The 21,136-nt window shown below is 38.1% G+C and overlaps 1 protein-coding gene across 4 annotated transcripts in view; it reads right to left on the reverse strand.

Moving 5' to 3' along the window:
* The window catches only part of SUGCT (succinyl-CoA:glutarate-CoA transferase), a 768,109-nt gene that overhangs the window by 678,092 nt on the left and 68,881 nt on the right, over positions 1–21,136 (reverse strand). For all 4 annotated transcript variants that reach the window (XM_055590750.1, XM_055590749.1, XM_055590751.1 and 1 more), the window contains exon 7: positions 14,794–14,885. In XM_055590750.1, coding sequence (XP_055446725.1) covers positions 14,794–14,885 — 92 coding nt within the window. The remainder of the gene's footprint in view (positions 1–14,793; positions 14,886–21,136) is intronic.

Raw genomic sequence — 21,136 nt, forward strand, 5'->3', positions numbered from 1 at the left:
AATGACAGAACAAATAGTCACAGAGTTAAAACACAGAACCAATCAGACTTAGTACATGTTTGGACAGAAGTTTAAGCTTCTGGGTTTGGGTTAGTACTTCAATTAAGATAAGATAAAGGGAAAGAGAAGTTTAATGAATTGTTTGCTTATTCAGTGTAAGTAATATATTCATTCAAGAGTTGAATATGCAAACCTAAAACCCAAGGGAAAAAGAACCCGGTGGAAGATACAAATTTGACACCCAAACATTATATATGGTAGTTGAAACCATGGTAGGTTTGAGACATTATCTAGGAAGAACATATGGAACACTAATAGAAACATAATGTGAGCAAATAAAAATTACATATGTAATTTTCAAAATTTTATTAGCCACACTAAAGAAATAAAAGGAAATCAATATAATTAACTTTAATAATGTATTTCATTTAACTGAATATATCTGAAATACAATCATTTCCAAATGCAATCCATTTTTTAAATTACTAATGAGAAATTTTACAAGGTTTTGTTGATATGTCTTTGAAATGTACTTTTTACACTTAATAGCACATCTCAATTCAAACTCACCACATTTCAAATGCTTAACAGTCCCATGTGGCTGATGACTGCAGTATTAGAGAGTATAAAAGAGTGAAAAGAATAGATGAGGCCAAAGTACAGAATTCTGGGTGCAATCATTTCAAAAGAAGGCTGAGGAACAGGAGGCCATGAAGAAAACTGAGGAGAGAACAGACATGTGGGAGGAAAACTAGGAAAGATTGATATCATGGGAGACAAGGAGGAAAAAGAACATTAAGGAGGGGTAGGTAGCCAACAACTGTCTTCTGTCACTAAAGTGAAATAAGAAAAGTAAAGTAAGTCAGACACAGGAAGACAAATAAATGATATTGCTTATGTGTGGAATCTGAAAGAAGACTCACAGATTTAGAGAATGAATTTATGGTTACCAGCAGGGAGGAGAGGGAGAATAGACTGGGAGCTTGGGATTGACATGTACACACTACTATATTTAAAATAGATAACTGGGACTTTCCTTGTGGTCCAGTGGTTGGGACTTTGCCTTCCAATTCAGGGGTTGCATTGTAACCCTGCTTATTTAACTTATATGCAGAGTACATCATGAGAAACGCTGGGCTGGATAAAGCACAAGCTGGAATCAAGATTGCCAGGAGAAATATCAATCACCTCAGATATGCAGATGACACCACCCTTATGGCAGAAAGTGAAGAAGAACTACAGAGCCTCTTGATGAAAGTGAAAGAGGAGAGTGAAAAAGTTGGCTTAAAGCTCAACATTCAGAAAATCAAGATCATGGCATCTGGTCCCATCACTTCATGAGAAATAGATGGGGAAACCATGGAAACAGTGGCAGACTTTATTCTTTTGGGCTCTAAAATCACTGCAGATGGTGATTGCAGTCATGAAATTAAAATATGCCTACTCCTTGGAAGAAAAGTTATGGCCAACCTAGACAGCATATTAAAAAGCAGAGACATTACTTTGTCAACAAAGGTCTGTCTAGTCAAGGCTATAGTTTTTCCAGTAGTCATGTATGGATGTGAGAGTTGGACTATAAGGAAAGCTGAGCACCAAAGAATTGATGCTTTTGAACTGTAGTGTTGGAGAAGACTCTTGAGAGTCCCTTGGGCTGCAAGGAGATCCAACCAGTCCATCCTAAAGGAGATCAGCCCTGGGTGTTCATTGGAAGGACTGATGTTGAAGCTGAAACTCCAATACTTTGGCCACTTGATGCAAAGAGTTGACTCATTTGAAAAGACCCTGATGCTGGGAAAGACTGAAGGTGGGAGAAGGGGACGACAGAGGATGAAATGATTGGATGGCATCACAGACTCAATGGACAGGAGTTTGAATAAACTCCAGGTGTTGGTAATGGACAGGGAGGCCTGGCGTGCTGTAGTCCATGGGGTCACAAAGAGTCGGACACGACTGAGCAACTGAACTGAACTGAACTCAGGGGGTGCGGGTTCAATTCCTGGTTGGCAAGCTGGGATCCCACAAGCCTCATAGCCAAAAAAACAAAACATAAAACACAAGCAATGTTGCAGCAAATTCAATAGAGACTTTTAAAATGGTCCACATCAAAAAACAAAAAATCTTAAAAAAAATAAATTAAATATAATAGACAGGGACGTCCCTGATGGTCAAGTGGCTAAGACTCCACACTCCCAGTGCAGGGGGCCCAGGTTTGATTCCTGGGCAAGGAACTAGATCCCACATGCTGCTACTAAGTCTTCACATGCTGCAACTAAGACCCAGTACAACCAAATAAATAAATAAATATTTAAATATGCTTTAAAAATAGATAACCAATAAAAACTAACTGTAAATTCATATTTATATATATATATATACACACACATATATATGCATGCTGTGCCACTTCAGTTGTGTCCAACTCTTTATGACCCTATGTACTGTAGCCTGCCAGGCTCCTCTGTCCATGGGATTCACCAGGCAAGAATACTGGAGGGGGTTGCCATGCCTTCCTACAGGGGATCTTCCTGACCCAGGGATTGAACCAACACTCTTATGTCTCCTGCACTGGCAGGCAGGTTCTTTACCACTAGTGCCACGTGGGAAGACTCTCTCTATATATAGATAGATAGATAGATAGATATACACATACACAAAAAAAGAAAAGTATCCACTGTAGTTTTGAATTAAGAGGTCACTGGAGAAGGGGAACCCTCTTATACTATTGGTGGGAATGCATACTAGGACAGCCACTATGGAGAACAGTGTGGAGATTTCTTTAAAAAAACTGAAAATCAAACTGCCATATGACCTAGCAATCGCACTGCTGGGCATACACACCGGGGAAACCAGACATGAAACAGACATGTGTACCCCATGTACCCCAAACAGCACAGCACTGTTTACAATAGCTAGGACGTGGAAGCAACCTAGATGTCTAACGGCAGAAGAATGGATTAGAAAGTTGTGGTACATATATACAATGGAATATTATTCGCCTATTAAAAAGAACGCATTTGAATCAGTTCTACTGAGGTGGATGAAACTGGAGCCTATTATATAAAGTGAAGTAAGTCAGAAAGAAAAACACCAATACAGTATATTAACACATATATATGGAATTTAGAAAGATGGGGACAACGACCCTACATGTGAGACAGCAAAAGAGACACAGATATAAAGAACAGACTTTTGGACTCTGAGGGAGAAGGTGAGGGTGGGATGATTTGAGAGAATAGCATTGAAACATGTATATTACCATATGTGAAATAGATGACCAATGCAAGTTTGATGTATGAAGCAGGGCACTCAAACCTGGTGCACTGGGACAACCCAGAGGGATGGGGTGGGGAAGGAGGTAGGAGGGGGGTTCAGGATGGGGGACACATGTACACCTGTGGCTGATTCATGTCAATGTATGGCAAAATCCACAACAACATTATAAAGTAATTAGCCTCCAATTAAAATAAATCAATTATTTTTTTTAAAAAAAGAGGTCACTGGTAACCTTCCCAAGTACAATTTCATTGGTGAGGTGCCTATGGAGGTCAGAATTCAACAGATTGAGGAAAGAAACAGAAATAGTATCTCTTGTTACTTAAACAAGTGATTCCGAAACGAAGTGGATCATCAGAACCACTCAGAAGGCTTTTTAAGAATACAAATATACAAGTAACACCACCTCAGGTTTCTGTTTCATTAGGTCTAAGACATGGCAATATATGTATTAGAGTTCTCTAAGCAATTCTAAAGATTTCAAGTATACAGAAAAATAAGTATCAGTAGACCCAAATCTGAAAATCCTTAATTCAATCAAGCTCTGTAAATCTTGTAGAATTGCATCTCATAGAACTGTAATGAAAAGTTTATCAACATTTCTTACCCCTCAGGACAGGAATTATGACCTACTAGCATAAATATAAGCTTTATTACAAGTTCAAAGTTCTTTTCCAGTGACTATGACTGTAGGCCATAGACTGTAGTATTTATTATTTTTGCACTTGCTTATCCTCAATATATGGGTTTCCTTGGTGGCTCAGATGGAAAAGAATCTGTCTGCAATGCAGGAGATGTGGATTCAATCCCTGAGTCAGGAAGATCCTCTGGAGAGGGGAAAGCCTACCCACTTTAGTATTCTTGCCTGGAAAATTCCATGGACAGAGTAGTCTGGAGGGCTACAGTCCATGGGTTTGCAAAGAGTTGGACACGACTGAGCGACTAACACTTTTCACTTTCAAATCCTAAATATATAAAAGGAATGTCTAAAGATGACTAAAAGTACATTTGACTCTACTTAAAGGTATTCTTTTACACAGACTTAAGTATTAATCCTTGTAATATTTCAGAACTCCTCATGCTTAATGTTCAGATGTCTTCTCTTTGACTATGCAGTTAAAGACAGAAATTAAACTTTTTTTTCTCAAAAGTCAATGTGGAAAATATTCTTCAGTTACAACTAAACAAGATTATGGTTCTACACTGCTAGTCCAGGGGGTAACATGAGTGAGAAGAAGGTGCTTCAGAACAAAAACTGACTGAGCTAAACTTATTTTCCTTTATTTCCTCAAAGCTGCATGTTGCCATTTAGGGATCTCTTTATGTTCCTCCTTTATAGGCAGTTCAGTTCAGTTCAGTTGCTCAGTCATTTCCGACTCTTTGTGGCCCCATGGACTGCAGCACTCCAGGCCTCCCTGTCCATCACCAACTCCAAGAGATTACTCAACCTCATGTCCATTGAGTCAGTGATGTCATCCAACCATCTCATCCTCTGTTCTCACCTTCTCCTCCCTCCCTCAATCTTTCCCAGCATCAGACTCTTCTCAAATTGGTCAGTTCTTCACATCAGGTGGCCAAAGTACTGGAGTTTCAGCTTCAACATCAATCCTTCCAATGAACACTCAGGACTGATTCCTTTAGGATGGTCTGGTTGAATGTCCTTATGTATACCTGTGGCGGATTCATTTTGATATTTGGCAAAACTAATACAATTATGTAAAATTTAAAAATAAAATAAAATTTTAAATAAATACCATTGAAGCCTAAAAAAAAAAAGAGTCTTCTCCAACACCTCAGTTCAAAAGCATCAATTCTTCAGTACTCAGCATTCTTTACAGTCCAACTCTCACATTCATACATGACCACTGGAAACACCATAGCTGTGACTAAATGGACATTTGTTGCCAAAGTAATGTCTCTGCTTTTTAATATGCTGTCTAGGTTGGTCATAATTATTCTTCCAAGGAGCAAGCGTCTTTTACTTTCATGGCTGCAGTCACCATCTGCAGTGATTTTGGAGCCCAAAAAAATAGTGTCTCACTGTTTCTATTGTTTCCCCATCTATTTGCCATGAAGTGATGGGACCAGATGCCACACTCTTAGTTTTTTGAATGTTGAGTTTTAAGCCATCTTTTTCACTCTCCTCTTTCACTTTCATCAAGAGGCTTTTTAGTTCTTCTTCACTTTCTGCCATAAGGGTGGTGTCATCTGCATATCTGAGGTTATTGATATTTCTCATGGCAATCTTGATTCTAGCTTGTGCTTCCTCCAGTCCTGCATTTCTCATGATGTACTCTCATTTATGTATTTAATATAAATTAAATAACCAGGGTTACAATATACAGCCTTGACACACTCCTTTTCCGATTTGGAAACATTCTGTTGTTCCATGTCCAACTCTGTTTCTTCCTGACCTGTATACAAATTTCTCAGGAGGCAGGTCAGGTGGTCTGGTATTCCTGTTTCTTGAAGAATTTTCCACAGTCTCTTGTGATCCACACAGTCAAAGGCTTTGGCATAGTCAATAAAGCAGAAGTAGATGTTTTTCTGGAACTCTCTTGCTTTTTCGATGATCCAATGGATGTTGGCACTTTGAGCTCTGGTTCCTCTCCCTTTTCTAAAACCAGCTTGGACATCTGGAAGTTCACAGTTCACATACTATTGAAGCTTGGCTTGGAGAATTTTGAGCATTACTTTACTAGAGTGTGAGATGAGTGTAATTGTGCAGTAGTTTGAACATTCTTTGGCATTGCCTTTCTTTGGGATTAGAATGAAAACTGACCTTTTCCAGTCCTCTGGCCACTGCTGAATTTTCCAAATTTGCTGGCATATTGAGTGCAGCACTTTCACAGCATCATCTTTCAGGATTTGAAAGAGCTCAACTGGAATTCCATCACCTCCACTAGCTTTGTTCATAGTGATGTTTCCTAAGGCCCACTTGACTTCTCATTCCATGATGTCTGGCTCTAAGTGAGTGATCAGATCATCGTGATTATCTGGGTCGTGAAGATCTTTTTTGTATAGTTCTTCTGTGTATTCTTGCCACCTCTTCTTAATATCTTCTGCTTCTGTTAGGTCCATACCATCTCTGCCCTTTATCGAGCCCATCTTTGCATGAAATGTTCCCTTGGTATCTCTAATTTTCTTGAAGAGATTTCTAGTCTTTCCTATTCTATTGTTTTCCTCTATTTCTTTGCATTGATCACTGAGGAAGGCTTTCTTATTTCTCCTTGCTATTCTTTGGAACTCTGCATTCAGATGGGTATATCTTTCCTTTTCTCTTTTGCCTTTCACTTCTCTTCTTTTCACAGCTATTTGTAAGGCCTCTGCAGACAACCACTTTGCCTTTTTGCATTTCTTTTTCTTGGGGATGGTCTTGATCCCTGCCTCCTGTACAACGTCATGAACCTCCATCCATAGTTCTTCAGGCACTCGGTCTATCAGATCTAATCCCTTGAATCTATTTCTCACTTCCACTGTATAATGGTAAGGGATTTGATTTAGGTCATACCTGAATGGTCTAGCGGTTTTCCCTACTTTCTTTAAGTCTGAATTTGGCAAAAAGAAGTTCATGATCTGAGCCACAGTCAGCTCATAGTCACTTTACCCTAATTTTACTTAGATAAAAATGCTTGAGTGCAGAGTATTCACTGTGATTTGTCATGCAGTCCAATCTCCTAGGAAAGATACTAACTCAGAATTTAAGCTCCCAATAACTTGCCATCAAAATTCTCTATAATACAAATAGTCATTCAAGACACTCTGCATCTTTCTTTTTACTATGTAAAAATTACAGTATGAATCAAACACTATATCCTTGACTACCCAATCTTTCCTACAAAAGAACTTTAGAAAAAGAAAGAAAAAAAATCTACTGTATTAGTTTCCAAAGTAAACAGTACATAAAGACCCCAAAAGCTGAAAAATTCTCAAAGGATCATTTGGTCCAACTTCCTGCCTTTAGGCAGGTAAATTACTAAGTCATCCAGGAAGATGCTTATCCCTCTCTCCTTAAAAATCTCCAGAGGAAACAGAGCAGTTGTTGAGTATCCGATACATGCCAGGCATGCACCAGACAGGGAAAAGGAGGTAGCATTATTTCCCAGGTGTTTGCCTACATATTATCTCATTGAATCTGAGTACCTTTTCCAGGATGTGTGTTAGTACTCTCATTTTTACAAATGAAAAAAACTAGGCTCAGAAATGTTAAATGGAACTAGGATTTCAAGCCAGGACAAGATCTTTCCATTCCACCATGCTAATAAAAATTGCATAACCAGTTTCCTTATACATGACAATGTTCAATACCCTAATGGTCATAAAGCTCTTCATTCAGCTAACTAAAATGTCTTCTCTGATATGAGCTCATTTTCTCTTATTCCTTGTTCTATAAATAATAATAATTATTCCACATCCTCCAAAATATCAATAGCTGAAAACAGTACTCAAATCATTTATTTACCTTATCTATGGCAAACAAATCCAGTTCTACAGACATTCTCCCTGAAGAATTATTTTTTATTCCTGGGATAATTTTGGCCATTCTTTTTAGGACTTTCTCTGATTATAACGCTTTTTCAAAGCATGATGACTCAAAATGAACACAATGCTCTCAAAAGTAACCACTTACAGAGATTTTAAAAAAAAACAAAAAGGTTTTTTTCTTTCTTAAGATTCAGAAAGCAAAAACATTAGGAAGAAACTTGTTTATATGCTTTTTAATCATGTTAAGCTGAGGGGTTTTCCAAATATTTTCACCACATTTTTCCAGTCACAACCCAAAAGTTCTCTATTCATATTTTTTGAGTATGAGGCTTGTATGAAGTGTTTCTACTTGATAGAAAAGACTCCTTTTTCATTTAAGTATATTGCTTCATTTCAGTTCAGTTACTCAGTCGTGTCCGACTCTTTGTGACCCCATGAACCGCAGCACGCCAGACCTCCCTGTCCATCACCATCTCCCGGAGTTTATCCAAACTCATGTCCATTGAGTCAGTAATGCCATCTAACCATCTCATCCTCTGTCGTCCCCTTCTCCTCCTGCCTTTAATCTTTCCCAACATCAGGGTCTTTTCAAATGAGTCAGCTCTTTGCATCAGGTGGCCAAAGTACTGGAGTTTCAGCTTCAACGTCAGTCCTTCCAATGAACACCCAGGACTGATCTCCTTTACGATGGACTGGTTGGATCTCCTTGCAGGCCAAAGGACTCTCAAGAGTCTTCTCCAACACCACAGTTCAAAAGCATCAATTCTTCAGTGCTCAGTTTTCTTTATAATCCAACTCTCACATCCATATGTGGCCACTGGAAAAACCATAGCCTTGACTAGATGGACCTTTGTTAACAAAGTAATGTCTCTGCTTTTTAATATGCTGTCTAGGTTGGTCATAAGTTTCCCTCCAAGGAGTAAGCATCTTTTAATTTCACGGCTGCAATCACCATCTGCAGTGATTTTGGAGCCCCAAAAAATAAAGCCTGACACTGTTTCCATGGTTTTCCCATCTATTTCCCATGAAGTGATGGGACCAAATGCCATGATCTTAGTTTTCTGAATGTTGACCTTTAAGCCAACTTTTTCACTCTCCTCTTTCACTTTCATTAAGAGGCTCTTTATCTCTTCTTCACTTTCTGCCATAAGGTGGTGTCATCTGCATATCTGAGGTTATTGATATTTGTCCCGGCAATCTTGATTCCAGCTTGTGCCTCATCCAGCCCAGAGTTTCTCATGATGTACTCTGCATATAAGTTAAATAAGCAGGGTGACAATATCCCTTAAAGAACTTCAAAAGGGATCCAGAATGCCATGGTTGTTGCTACACATATCAACCTCTTACTATCAAACTGAAGTTGAATCTTTAAAGATTCCAAATTCATATATAACAAATAATCAATAAGCACCAACTCTGTAGTGATCTGTGTTATACCCTAGGAATACAAAAAAATATCAATAAGCACCAACCAAACCAAATCAAACCAAAAGAATAAATCAATAAGTACCAACTCTGTATTATCTGTGTTATACTCCAGGGATACAAAAGTAAGCATCTCAAAGACACTCTCCCTGAATTAAGGCACTTACATTCTAAAGTCAGACAGACAGACAGTTATTCAATTAGCAAAAGAACGAAAATTACATAGGACCATCAAGAAAGATGCTAAGAGTAAGCATCTTCCAGCTGAGAAAATCTGAAAGAAGCAAATATGCATGGACAATATTTCAAAACAATGATCCCAATCTATACTCCCTTTCTGTGTTGGTATTCACACATACATAAATGTCCTTTTTGTCCTACAACATTTAAATAAACTGTTTATATTTACTTTCCTCTTTCTAGTTTTTTAAAAATAAAGATCTTTTTTTTCACATTTCTCTGGAATGTTTCCAATTTGTTGACATTTCTATGGCATCTTTGGTGCTTATAAACCAACTCAGTATTATAGTTCCAAGAATACCAGTGCTATATATAGATGAGCTATAATAATCTTCTTGCTCTGCCATGTGAAACAAGAAGGGTCCCAGTTCAACATGATACTGACAATATCAAGAGAATTGACAGAAATAAACAAGTTGAGTAAATAAAATATTAAACAAAAATGATTTACTCCTATTTTGATTGCATTTACTGGACAGTTTCAAAAGATAGGAATAATAACAGCCTCTATAACAAGGACTATTGACCATTAAGAATCCTCACTCCCAACCAGACATAAGTGCTGAGCTTCCTTACCCTGATAAAGGGAAGACACCTGCCTCCTCATTCCTTAGTCCCTGTAATCCCAACAAGAAATTTTCTAGATGAGAAAATCTTCTCAGACTGTCATGATCAAAAGAAAACATCAGAGGAAAATGAGACTGCAAAAAAGAAAAAATGCACAAACCTATAGATTGTAAACAGATAATTCAGCCTGGTATTTTTTAACTGTTTCATGGAGTCAAGCAAAAATAAATCGCTTCTTACCTAATCCTCCCTCTATTGTTCTTGTCAATTTGTAGATGAATTCAAACTGAAGGACATGTCTATTGCTATTCTGTTTCAGACTTTAAAGTAATAGTTGATTTTTATCATATGAAAGCTCATCAATCACTAAACATAAATGTGTTAAATTTATGAAGAACTTTCTAGAAAAAAAGAGAAGATAAATTTTTCCAGGTCATCTGAATTACAAAAAAAGAGACAGAGATAGAGAATAAAACTGACATCTTAAATAATATGAGATTACATGACCCCTTACAGAATAAAGAAATTTTTAGCAAACATTAGATAATTCAGAATAAGATATAATACTTCTAAAATGAATGCTTTCTCTAAAAGAAAAAAAAAAACTTTCAATAGGGGAGGTTTCTCCTCTCACAAGAAATATAGGTTATTTCTTGAAAAATTGGTATTGTTAGTATGGGGGCAGGAAGACATGTGTGTGAAATCTCTTACTAGAACACTGCTTTAGAAAAAAAAGTTTTAGAGAAATTTGAGGATTTCTGCATTCTTATATAAATTTCACAGAGATCTTTCTTTCTCTGGGTTTCCTTCCATTTGGGGGCCAAATGTGAGAAAAGCAAAGTAGAATTACACTGTGATATAAGTTCTATGGAATAATAGCTGAACATTCAAATAAGCTTCAATAATAACTATCAGCAGTATTAATATCAGTCACTGGAATTGAGTTTCTTTTCCATTTTGGAAAACTGGTACGTTTTTGGAAAATAGGCAGTATTAATAAAGTTAAATATACACCTAACCTGTAACCCATCTGTTCCACTATGAGGTATATATACTCAAGGGAAATAAAAGTGTGTATTCAAAAGAGAAAAAAACTGGAAACAGCTCAAATATTCATTTTCAGAACAATGGATACACTGTGGTCTAGTCATACAACAGAATGTTACACCATCACTGGCACACACAACAATCTAACGAACCTCAAAAAATCTGTGTTGGACAAGATAAGCCAGACACTAAAAAGCATATACTACAGGATTCTATCTGCACAAGTCCAAAATAGGTAAAACTAGTCTACACCAGTAGAAGTCAAAATAGTGGTTACCTCTAGGAGGAGGTGGTATTGTTTGGGAAGAGGTATGAGGGAACTCTCTGGAGTGATAGAAATATGCTGTATCTTGAACTGGGTGGTATTTATCCTGGTGTATATATTTGTAAAACATCACTGAACCATACCTTTAAGATTTTTCATTTTGTTATATATAAGGTATACTTCACTTTTTATGAGATTTAAAAACCATTAAAGATGGGCTACTACTTGGCCACAAAAAGAATGAAAAGCCATTTGCAGCAATATGGATGGACCCAGAGATTATCGTAATAAGACAGAGGAAGACAAATATCATATGATATCACCTATATATGGAATCTTAAAAAAAATGATACAAATGAACTTATTTACAAAACAGAAATAGACTCAAAGACATAGAAAACAAACTTATGGTTATGAAAGAAGATAACTGGGGGAAGATAAATTAGGAGATTGGAATAAACATACACACACTAATATATATATATAATAGGTAAACAAGTTACTATTATAGTACAGGGAACTATATACAATATCTTGTAATAACCTATAATGGAAAAGAATCCAAAAAATTATATATATATATATATATATATATATACAGCTCACACAGTAAAGAATTCTGCAAGGCAGGAGACCCAGGTCCAATCCCTGGGTTGGGAAGATCCCCTAGAGAAGGAAATAGCAACCCATTCCAGTAGTCTTGCCTGGAGAATTTCATGGCAGAGAACCCTGGTGGGCTACAATCCATGGGGTCAAAAAGAGTCAGACACGACTGAGTGACTAACACTTTCTTTTATTTGTCACTTTACTATACAGCTGAAATTAACACAACATTGTAAATTAACTATACTTCAATTTTTAAAATGGTAAAATTTTAAACGACTGAACAAGTGCTTTTACACCTAGAGAGTATTATTCTAAATGAAACAAGTCAGATAGAGAAAGACAAATACTGTATGACTTCACTCAATTGTGAAAACTAAAAAACAAAACAAATGAAGGAACATAGTTAAACAGAAACAAGAGTTATAGGGAACAAACAAGTGATTGCCAGAGAGAAGGAGGCTGGGTAGAGGAGAGAAATAGATGAGGGAGATTAAGAAGTACAAACTTCGAGTTAGAAAATAAATGAGTCATAGGTATGAAATGTACCGTGTGGGGAATATAGTTAATAATTATATAATACTGCTGTTTTGTAACAGATAACAACTAGATTTAACAAGGGGATCATTTTGAAATGCATACAAATACTGATTCTTTATGGTGCGCCCCAGAAATTAACATAGCGTTGTAAGTCAATCATACTTCAAAAACAAAGTCATAGAAAAAGAGATCACATTGTAGACACCAGAGGCATCGGGTGTGACGAGTGGGAGCTGGATGTAGGCAGTCTAAAGGTAGAAACTTTCAGTTATAAGATACATATGTACTAGGGATGTAACGTACAACATGATAGAGATAATTAACACTGCTGTACCATATATACGAATGTTGTTAAGACAGTAAATCCTAAGAGTACTCATACCACAGAAAAAAAAAATTTATTTCTTTAATGCTGTATCTGTATGAGACAATAGTTCACTAAATCTATTGTGGTCATCATTTCATCATATATTTAAGTCAAATCATTATGCTGTACACCTTAAAGTTAAACACTGCTATATGTTAATTCAGAGAAGGCAATGGCACCCCACTCCAGTACTCTTGCCTGGAGAATCCCATGGACGGAGGAGCCTGGTAGGCTGCAGTCCATGGGGTCGCTAAGAGTCGGACACGACTGAACGACTTCACTTTCACTTTGCACTTTCATGCATTGGAGAAGGAAATGGCAACCCACTCCAGTGTTCTTGCCTGGAGAATCCCAGGGACGGGGGAGCCTGGTGGGCTGCCGTCTATGGGGTCGCAGAGTCGGACACGACTGAAGTGACTTAGCAGTAGCAGTAGCAGCAGTATGTTAATTATATCTGCAAAACCTGGGAGGAAATTTGAGAAAGTATATTACCAACTGTGTTTTTTAAAAGATGGGAGACTACTGTGTTTGTTTTTGAATGGAACACCTCTGAAAGCGTGCAAAAGAAAAGTGATAGCATTGATTCTCTCCGAGGAGAAGCAGGGGAATTGAGGACAGAGGGAAGGAGATTTACATTGTAGACTCAGATACAGGGTGACAAAGACAAGTCACAGTGCTACATAATGTTCCACTTGAAAGTGAAGGTGTTAGTAACACAGTCATGCCTGACTGTTTGCGACCCCATGGATTGTAGCCTGCCAGGCTCCTCTGTCCATGGAATTCTCTAGGCAACAATACTGGAGTGGGTAGACATACCTTCTCCAGGGGATCCTCCCAGCTTAATTTTATGTAATTTTCTTTCATTTTTTAACTTTACCATGAGTATATGTCTAATCTAGTCAACCAAACTGTTACTTACAGGGTAACATTAAATTATTTCTGGTATCTAAAACAACACTACATGCAGATGGTCAATACATCTTTTTCATTGATTGATATAATTCTTGATGTTTAAATGTATCATAATATATAGGTTAATTGTTACTTAGAAAATGTATTGTGTGAAAGTTACTCAGTCATGTTCAACTTTTTGTGACCCCATGGACTTCCAGGGGTCCTCTGTCCATGGAATTCTCCAGGCCAGCAGGGCATCTTTCCAATCCAGGGATCAAACCCAGGTCTCCTGCAGGTGGATTCTTTACCATCTAAGCCACCAGGGAACATGTACTACCTATGTCTTTAGTATTTTATTCAGTGTGTTCACACTTTTTTCTTTTTTTTACTTTATTTAATGGCATGTTTAGTTTTCCCCAGGAGTCCATTTTCTTTGATCAAACTATCCACATTTTGGTCATCTATATACTTTAGGGGAACTTCCCAACCCATCATCATGGAGAACAGTGTTATAAAGTCAAATAATTCTTTCACATCAGAATCAATGCATATAACAATCAGACACAACTACACCCAAGGCGTTAAATAACATAGTTGAAAATAAACAACAATTTACAATATTCCAGAGGGAAGAAGAAACCCTCCACTATGTATATAGGTCAAAGGAAAGTTGTTTTTCAGTCGCTCAGTTATGTCCAACTCTTAGTGGCCCCAGGGAATATAGCACACCAGGCTCCTCTGTCCCCTTGGACATCCGCAGACTAGTCTAGTCAGCCATTCTACTTCACACAGGAATATTCCAAGGTCACACAAAAGTGCCTTTACTAAGCTTGAGTAATATAATGCATATGGAAAATGTGTTCACCACTTGATCTATTGCTTCTTGCTAATAAGACTGTTATTTCGCATGGGGCCATATTGACATTTAACATCAAGCACATTCAACACTTCCATTTTTAAAGGCATTCACTTTCCATGGTTTCTTTCTAAAATTGACTCATGTTTAAGCCTATGGGGTCAGTGAAGAGGAAAAATCCTTTGGAATAAATGGGGGGAAATTATGACTATTCTAAAGAAAGATACTTACCTCAGGTCCTGTGATATGCATTAGACCAGAAATAGCAGAGGCAATAGCATCATAACCAGCTCGCTGAGACAGTGGACCTGTCTGACCATACCCTAAGACAACAAGAATAGATATATATTCAGCACCACCCAGGGAGAGCAATACTATAATGTGTGCTGTGCTAAGTCACTTCAGTCGTGTCCAACTCTGTACAATCCTATGGACTGCAGCTCGCCAGGGTCCTCTGTTCATGGGATTCTCCAGCCAAGAATACTGGAGTGGGTTGCAATGCCCTCCTCCAGGGGACCTTGCCAACCCAGGGATCAAACAAGCATCTCTTGTGTCTCCTGCATTGGCAGGCAAGTTGTTTACCACTAGCACCACCTAGAAGTCCAATAGTATAATAGCATGTTAAAAGCATTTGTATCCAGAAATTCTGCAGCATTTTGTTGTATTAAACCTACACTATCCTTTGAAAGTGAAAGTGAAGTCACTCAGTCGTGTCCGACTCTTTGTGACCGCATGGACTGTAGCCTACCAGGCTCCTCCATCTATGGGATCTTCCAGGCAAGAATACTGGAGTGGATTGCCATTTCCTTCTCCAGGAGATCTTCCTGACCCAGGGATTGAACCTGGGTCTCCCGCATTGTAGGCAGACACTTTACCCTTTGAGCCACCAGGGAAGTTCCTTTGAAGGAGGCAGTAAAAATTTAACCATGGTGTTACACCACAGACGGTTGCAGACTTGTAACGTGTGGGCCAGATTCTCCTTGTATGAATGTTTTATCTGGCCTTAAGAGTGTTTTGAAAACTTTTTACTTAGTTTCCAACATTTAAAGATCAGGAAATAGCACATAAAATAGGCTTGACCTGAAAAAAACAGAAAATACACTCAAATCTAGGCTCACATCCTCACATGGCAATAACCAATAAGCCACATTCTTCCCTGTGCACAGGGCATAAATTCTCCAATTTGCCCATTTCCACCCCTCCTTAATCCTTTATGGTTTAGTCTGATTCAGTCATTAACCAATAGGTATTTGCTACTCTTGTTCTATACCAAACACTATGCAAAATAAAACAAAATGGTATCTCCTTAGGTTTTATTAACAAGCTTTCTCAAGTATGCAAGGAAAATATAAATGAAAACTTTAAGTTTAAGTAAGTAAGTATTAGTTGCTTAGTAGCGTCCAACTCTTTGCAATCCTATAGATTGTAGCCCACCAGGCTCCTCTGTCCATGGAATTCTCCAGGCAAGACTACTGGAGTAGTAGCCATTCCCTTCTCCAGGGGATCTTCCCAACACAGGGATGGAACCCAGGTCTCTCACACTGCAGGCAGATTCTTTACTGTCTGAACCACTGCTTGTAATGTGGGAGACCATTCGATCCCTGGATTAGGAAGATCCCCTGGAGGTGGGTTTCCATGCCCTAAAATTTGAACAAAAAGAGAATTAATATATCTCATGACAGTGCTTTTTAGAATTACAAACAGAAGGGAAAGCTATCACCTTTTCTTTGCCATCAGCAAAAATTAGAAAAACAGAAAACATATTTTATCCTGCTCTCCTCAGTCCTGGGCTTACCATTGGATAATATGAGGAGCTACATGAATCTGTCTCCAAATTCCATATATTTTGCTTGCTCCTCCAGCAACCTGGAACACCTTCCCTCTATTTCATTCTATATATCTACATTCCTCACATCCTCCAACTCTAAACTGGAATGTGTCCTTACCAGAGAGGTCTTCCTTGGAGAACTTTTATGAGAGATCACTCTTACTTCTCACTCTTAATCCCCCTTTCATGATTGTATTTGACTTTATACCTCTTATCACCACAAGATACATAATAAAGTTTAGTTATTTATTTTCTGTATCCTCCCTACTCAAAGGTATGCTCAAGAGATTTTTTTTTTTTCAATTTAATTCACTGCAGTACTGCCAACATCTAGAATAGAATTCAATAATGGTTACCAAATGAATAAATGAATGAATATTGGTTATAAAAAACTTATCTTTTAAGAAAGAAACAAATTAATTACTACAGAAACTAAAGAGGCTTTTTCCTCTGTTTTGTTTTGGACTAAAAGGATGACATAGAAGGCCATTTTCCTCCTTCCGTGCACGGAGTGGGTGTACAGCTCCACACAGAGCACTTCTCTCTGAGAGGAATTTGGGAATTGAGAAACTAGAGAAATCGACTAGAATGACTCCTACACATTGGGTAACACAGGCAATATCCATAAAAGGCTGAGACACTCTCACCATTAACCTTGCTCCAGGCTCAGCACCATACAATTAGGCAGAAACTCCAAACTCCTAGCGTCTCCCTAAGGAACAAAGAGTACAGGCAGCACAGCAAGTGTCCCAGCTTTTAAGGCTCCTCCCTGAGGAACGGTCCCCTAAAACTCCTATCACTGACAGCCAGAATTCATGAGTCCTACGGGACTATAGCCAACAAAGAAGCTAATTACAGGCTCATGAACATTAACCACAGCTATCCCCCCCCAGGTCTCAAGACTGGAGGAGCAGCAAAAATGGCCAGCTCCCAGTCCTCCCCCAGAAAGGCTTTAACTGAATACTTTACAAGCTGCTGCCTAAGGATCCTGACACTAATTGAAATCTAAATGACCCTACCTAATTGGCATCTAACTGGGACCTGAAGGAATCAGTGGGCACTTGCCCACCTTCTCTATGCAGCTCACTCCCACAATAAAATCAGGTCACCATCATCTCTCTAGAAGGAGTTTCTAGAGAGATGGGGCACATGTCTTGTGCCCCAGCTTTTGCAGATACTGCCTGGGAGATGGGCCCCCATATCACCTGGTTCCGACTACCAACAGTGCCTGCAGTTAATAAGTCAAACTGGACTATAGCAAAGAAATAAGCAGCTTTTCAATAGGCTCAGGAATACCCTCCCCCAACACACACTCACAGCTATCTACCCAGACTCAGTGCAAAGCGAGAAGACAAATATACCAATCTCCCAGTTTCTCCCCAGAAACTGCTTGACAGCACACGTTTCCAGCTGTTGCCCGAGGGTCTGGCTTCTAATCTGCCTGCATCTAGGCCTCACAACAGTCTTTCCCTTTGGAACGTTGACGGGTCTTCACATACCCTAAACTACTAAAAGGCACAAAATAAAAAGACAGAGGCTTGAATAATCTCAAAGGTTTGTGAGGCAACCACGAATTCAGGCTGGGTTAATACACAGGATTCATCTCCTAATGCAAGACTAATCTGCTAAGACTGAGAGAGGTGCTGTTTTAGCTAATGCATGAAAACCAATAGAAGCATTCAAGGAAAATGAAGAAACATGGGAATATGTTCCAAACAAGAGAACAAGTAAAGTCTCCAGAAACCAATCTTAATGAAACAGACAAAAGTCATTTATCTCACAGAGTTCAACGTAATGCTCAGAAGAATGCTCACAGAGGTCAGGAAAGCAGTGCATGAGCAAAGAAAGATTTTTCAACAGAGATTAATGATATTATAAAGTACCAAACAGATAGTATAGAGATAAAGAATAAAATAACTAAACTGAAAAATTCGATAGAAAGGACCAACAGCAGACCAGATCAAATGATAATATCAGTGAATTAGGAGACAGAGCAGTGGAATACAACCAAGCAATGAAGCAAAAAGAAAAAAAAAAAGACTAAAAAAGAAGTGAAGATATCTTAAGAGATTTATAAGGCACTGCAAATGGGTCAATATACACATTATAAAAATCCTAGAAGGGGACTCAGTTCAGTCACGCAGTCATGTCTGACTCTTTTTGACCCCACAGACTGCAGCACGCCAGGCCTCCCTGTCCATCACCAACTCCCAGAGCTTTCTCAAACTCCTGTCCATCAAGTCAGTGATGCTATCCAACCATCTCATCCTCTGTCATCCCTTAGAAGAAGAGAAGGGCTTTATTCAAAGAAAAATGTAGAAGGGGAGGGCTTTATTCAAAGAAATAATAGGAAAGATTGAGGGTAAGACAAGAAGGCGGAGACAGAAGATGAGATGGTTGGATGGCATCATTGACTCAATGGACATGAGTTTGAGCAAACTGTGGGAGATAGTGAAGGACATGGAAGCCTGTTTGCTGCAGTCCATGGGGTCACAAAGAGTCGGACATGACTTAGCAACTCAACAACAACAATGACTGAACACTTCCCTAACCTTGCGGGGGAGGGGGGGGGCGGGGACCAAACATCCAAATCTAGGCAGTCCAGGGAGTTCTAAGTATAACTAAATTGTCAAAAGTTGAAGACAAAGAACCATAAAAACAGCAACAGAAAAGCAACCTGTTACTTACAAGGGAACCCTCATAAGATTATCAGTGGATTCTACCTTGCAGGTCAGAAGGCAGTGGGATGAAACATTCAAAGTACTGAAAGGAAAAAAAAAGATTGCCAAACAAGAATACTCAATAAAAGTCCTTCAGACATGAAAGAGAGATAAAGAATTTCCAGACAAATAAAAGCTGAAGGAATTTATCACCACTAGACTGTTCTTACAAGGTATGTTAAAGGGATTTCTTTAAGTTGAAACAAAAGGATGCTAAGTAGCAACATTAAAACATGAAAGTATAAAACTCACTGATAAAAGTAAATATATGGTTAAATTCAGAATGCTGTAATATTATAATAATGGTGAGTAAATCACTTATAACTGGTATAAAGATTAAAATTAAAAGTATTAAGCCCACTTATAACTACAAGAATTTGTTAATGATACATAATATTTAAAAAGATGTAAATTGTGACATCAAAACATTAAATGCTGGAGAAGAGTGAAAATGTAAAACCTTTTTATACATTTGAAGTCAAGTTGCTATCAGCTTAAAATAGATTATTATAGCTTTCAGATGTTTTATGTAAGCCTCATGGTAACACAATGCAAAATTCCATTGTAGGTACACAAAAGAGTAATCTAAGCATATAACTACAGAAAATCATCAAATCACAAAGGAAGGAAACAAGAGTGAAAGAAAGGAACAAAGAAATTATAAAACAACCAGAAAACAATTAACAAAATGGTAATAGTAAGGCCATTGTTTTTGTTTAGTCACTAAACTGTGTCTGACTCTTTTGCAACCCCATGGACTATAGCCTGCCTGGCTCCTCTGTCTCTGGTATTTCCCAGGCAAGAATACTGGAGTGGATTGCCATTTCCTTCTCCAGGGAATCTTTGCAACCCAGAGATCAAATCTGCATTTCCTGCACTGAAGGCAGATTCTTTACCTCTGAGCCACCAGGGCTTCCCAATGGAAGCTATAACTATCAAAAATTACTTTAAATGTACATGGGATAAATTTTCCAGTCAAAAAACACAAGAGTGGCTGAATGGATATAATGAACAAAACTCAACTATATGCTGCTTACAATACAGCTTTAAGAACACAGACTGAAAGTGAAGGCATGGGAAAAGGCACTCTATGCAAATAAAAATTAGAAGAAAGTAACGTATCTATACTTATCAGCTAAGGTAGGCTTTAGGACAAAGACAAGAGAAAAAATGGTTATTTTATAGTGACAGAGGGTCAGTCCAACAAGAGGATATAATATATGTAAATATTTATGCACCCAACATACAAGCACCTAGACATTTAAAGCAAATATTAATAGACCTGAAGGGAGAAATAGACAGCAAAGAAATGCAAAAAGATAAAATGGTTGTCTGAGGAGGCCTTACAAATAGCTGAGAAAAGAAGAGAAGCAAAAAGCAAAGGAGAAAAGGAAAGATATACCCATCTGAATGCAGAGTTCCAGAGAATAGCAAGAAGAGACAAGAAAGCCTTTTTAAGTGAACAATGCAAAGAAATAGAGGAAAACACTACAATGGGAAAGATCAGATATCTCTTCAAGAAAATTAGAGATATCAAGGGAACTTTTCATGCAAAGATAGGCACAACAAAGGACAGAAATGGTATGGACTTAACAGAAGCAGAAGATATTAAGAAGAGGTGGCAAGGATACACAGAACTATACAAAAGACCCAGATAATCATGATAGTATGATCACTCACCTAGAGCCAGACATCCTGGAATGTGAAGTCAAGTGGGCCTTAGGAAGCATCACTACAAACAAAGCTAGTGGAGGTGATGGAATTCCAGTTGAGCTATTGAAAATCCTAAAATATGATGCTGCGAAAGTACTGCACTCAGTATGCTAGCAAATTTGGAAAACTCAGCAGTGGCCACAGGACTGAAAAGGTCAGTTTTCATTTCAGTCCCAAAGAAAGGCAATGCCAAAGAATGTTCAAACTACTGCACAATTGCATTCATTTCACATGCTAGCAAGGTGATGCTCAAAATCCTTCAAGCTAGCTTCAACAGTATATGAACCAAGAAATTCCAGATGTACAAGCTGGA

Source organism: Bubalus kerabau, chromosome 8 (genome assembly GCF_029407905.1).
Source record: "Bubalus kerabau isolate K-KA32 ecotype Philippines breed swamp buffalo chromosome 8, PCC_UOA_SB_1v2, whole genome shotgun sequence".
NCBI classification, from domain to species: domain Eukaryota; kingdom Metazoa; phylum Chordata; class Mammalia; order Artiodactyla; family Bovidae; genus Bubalus; species Bubalus kerabau.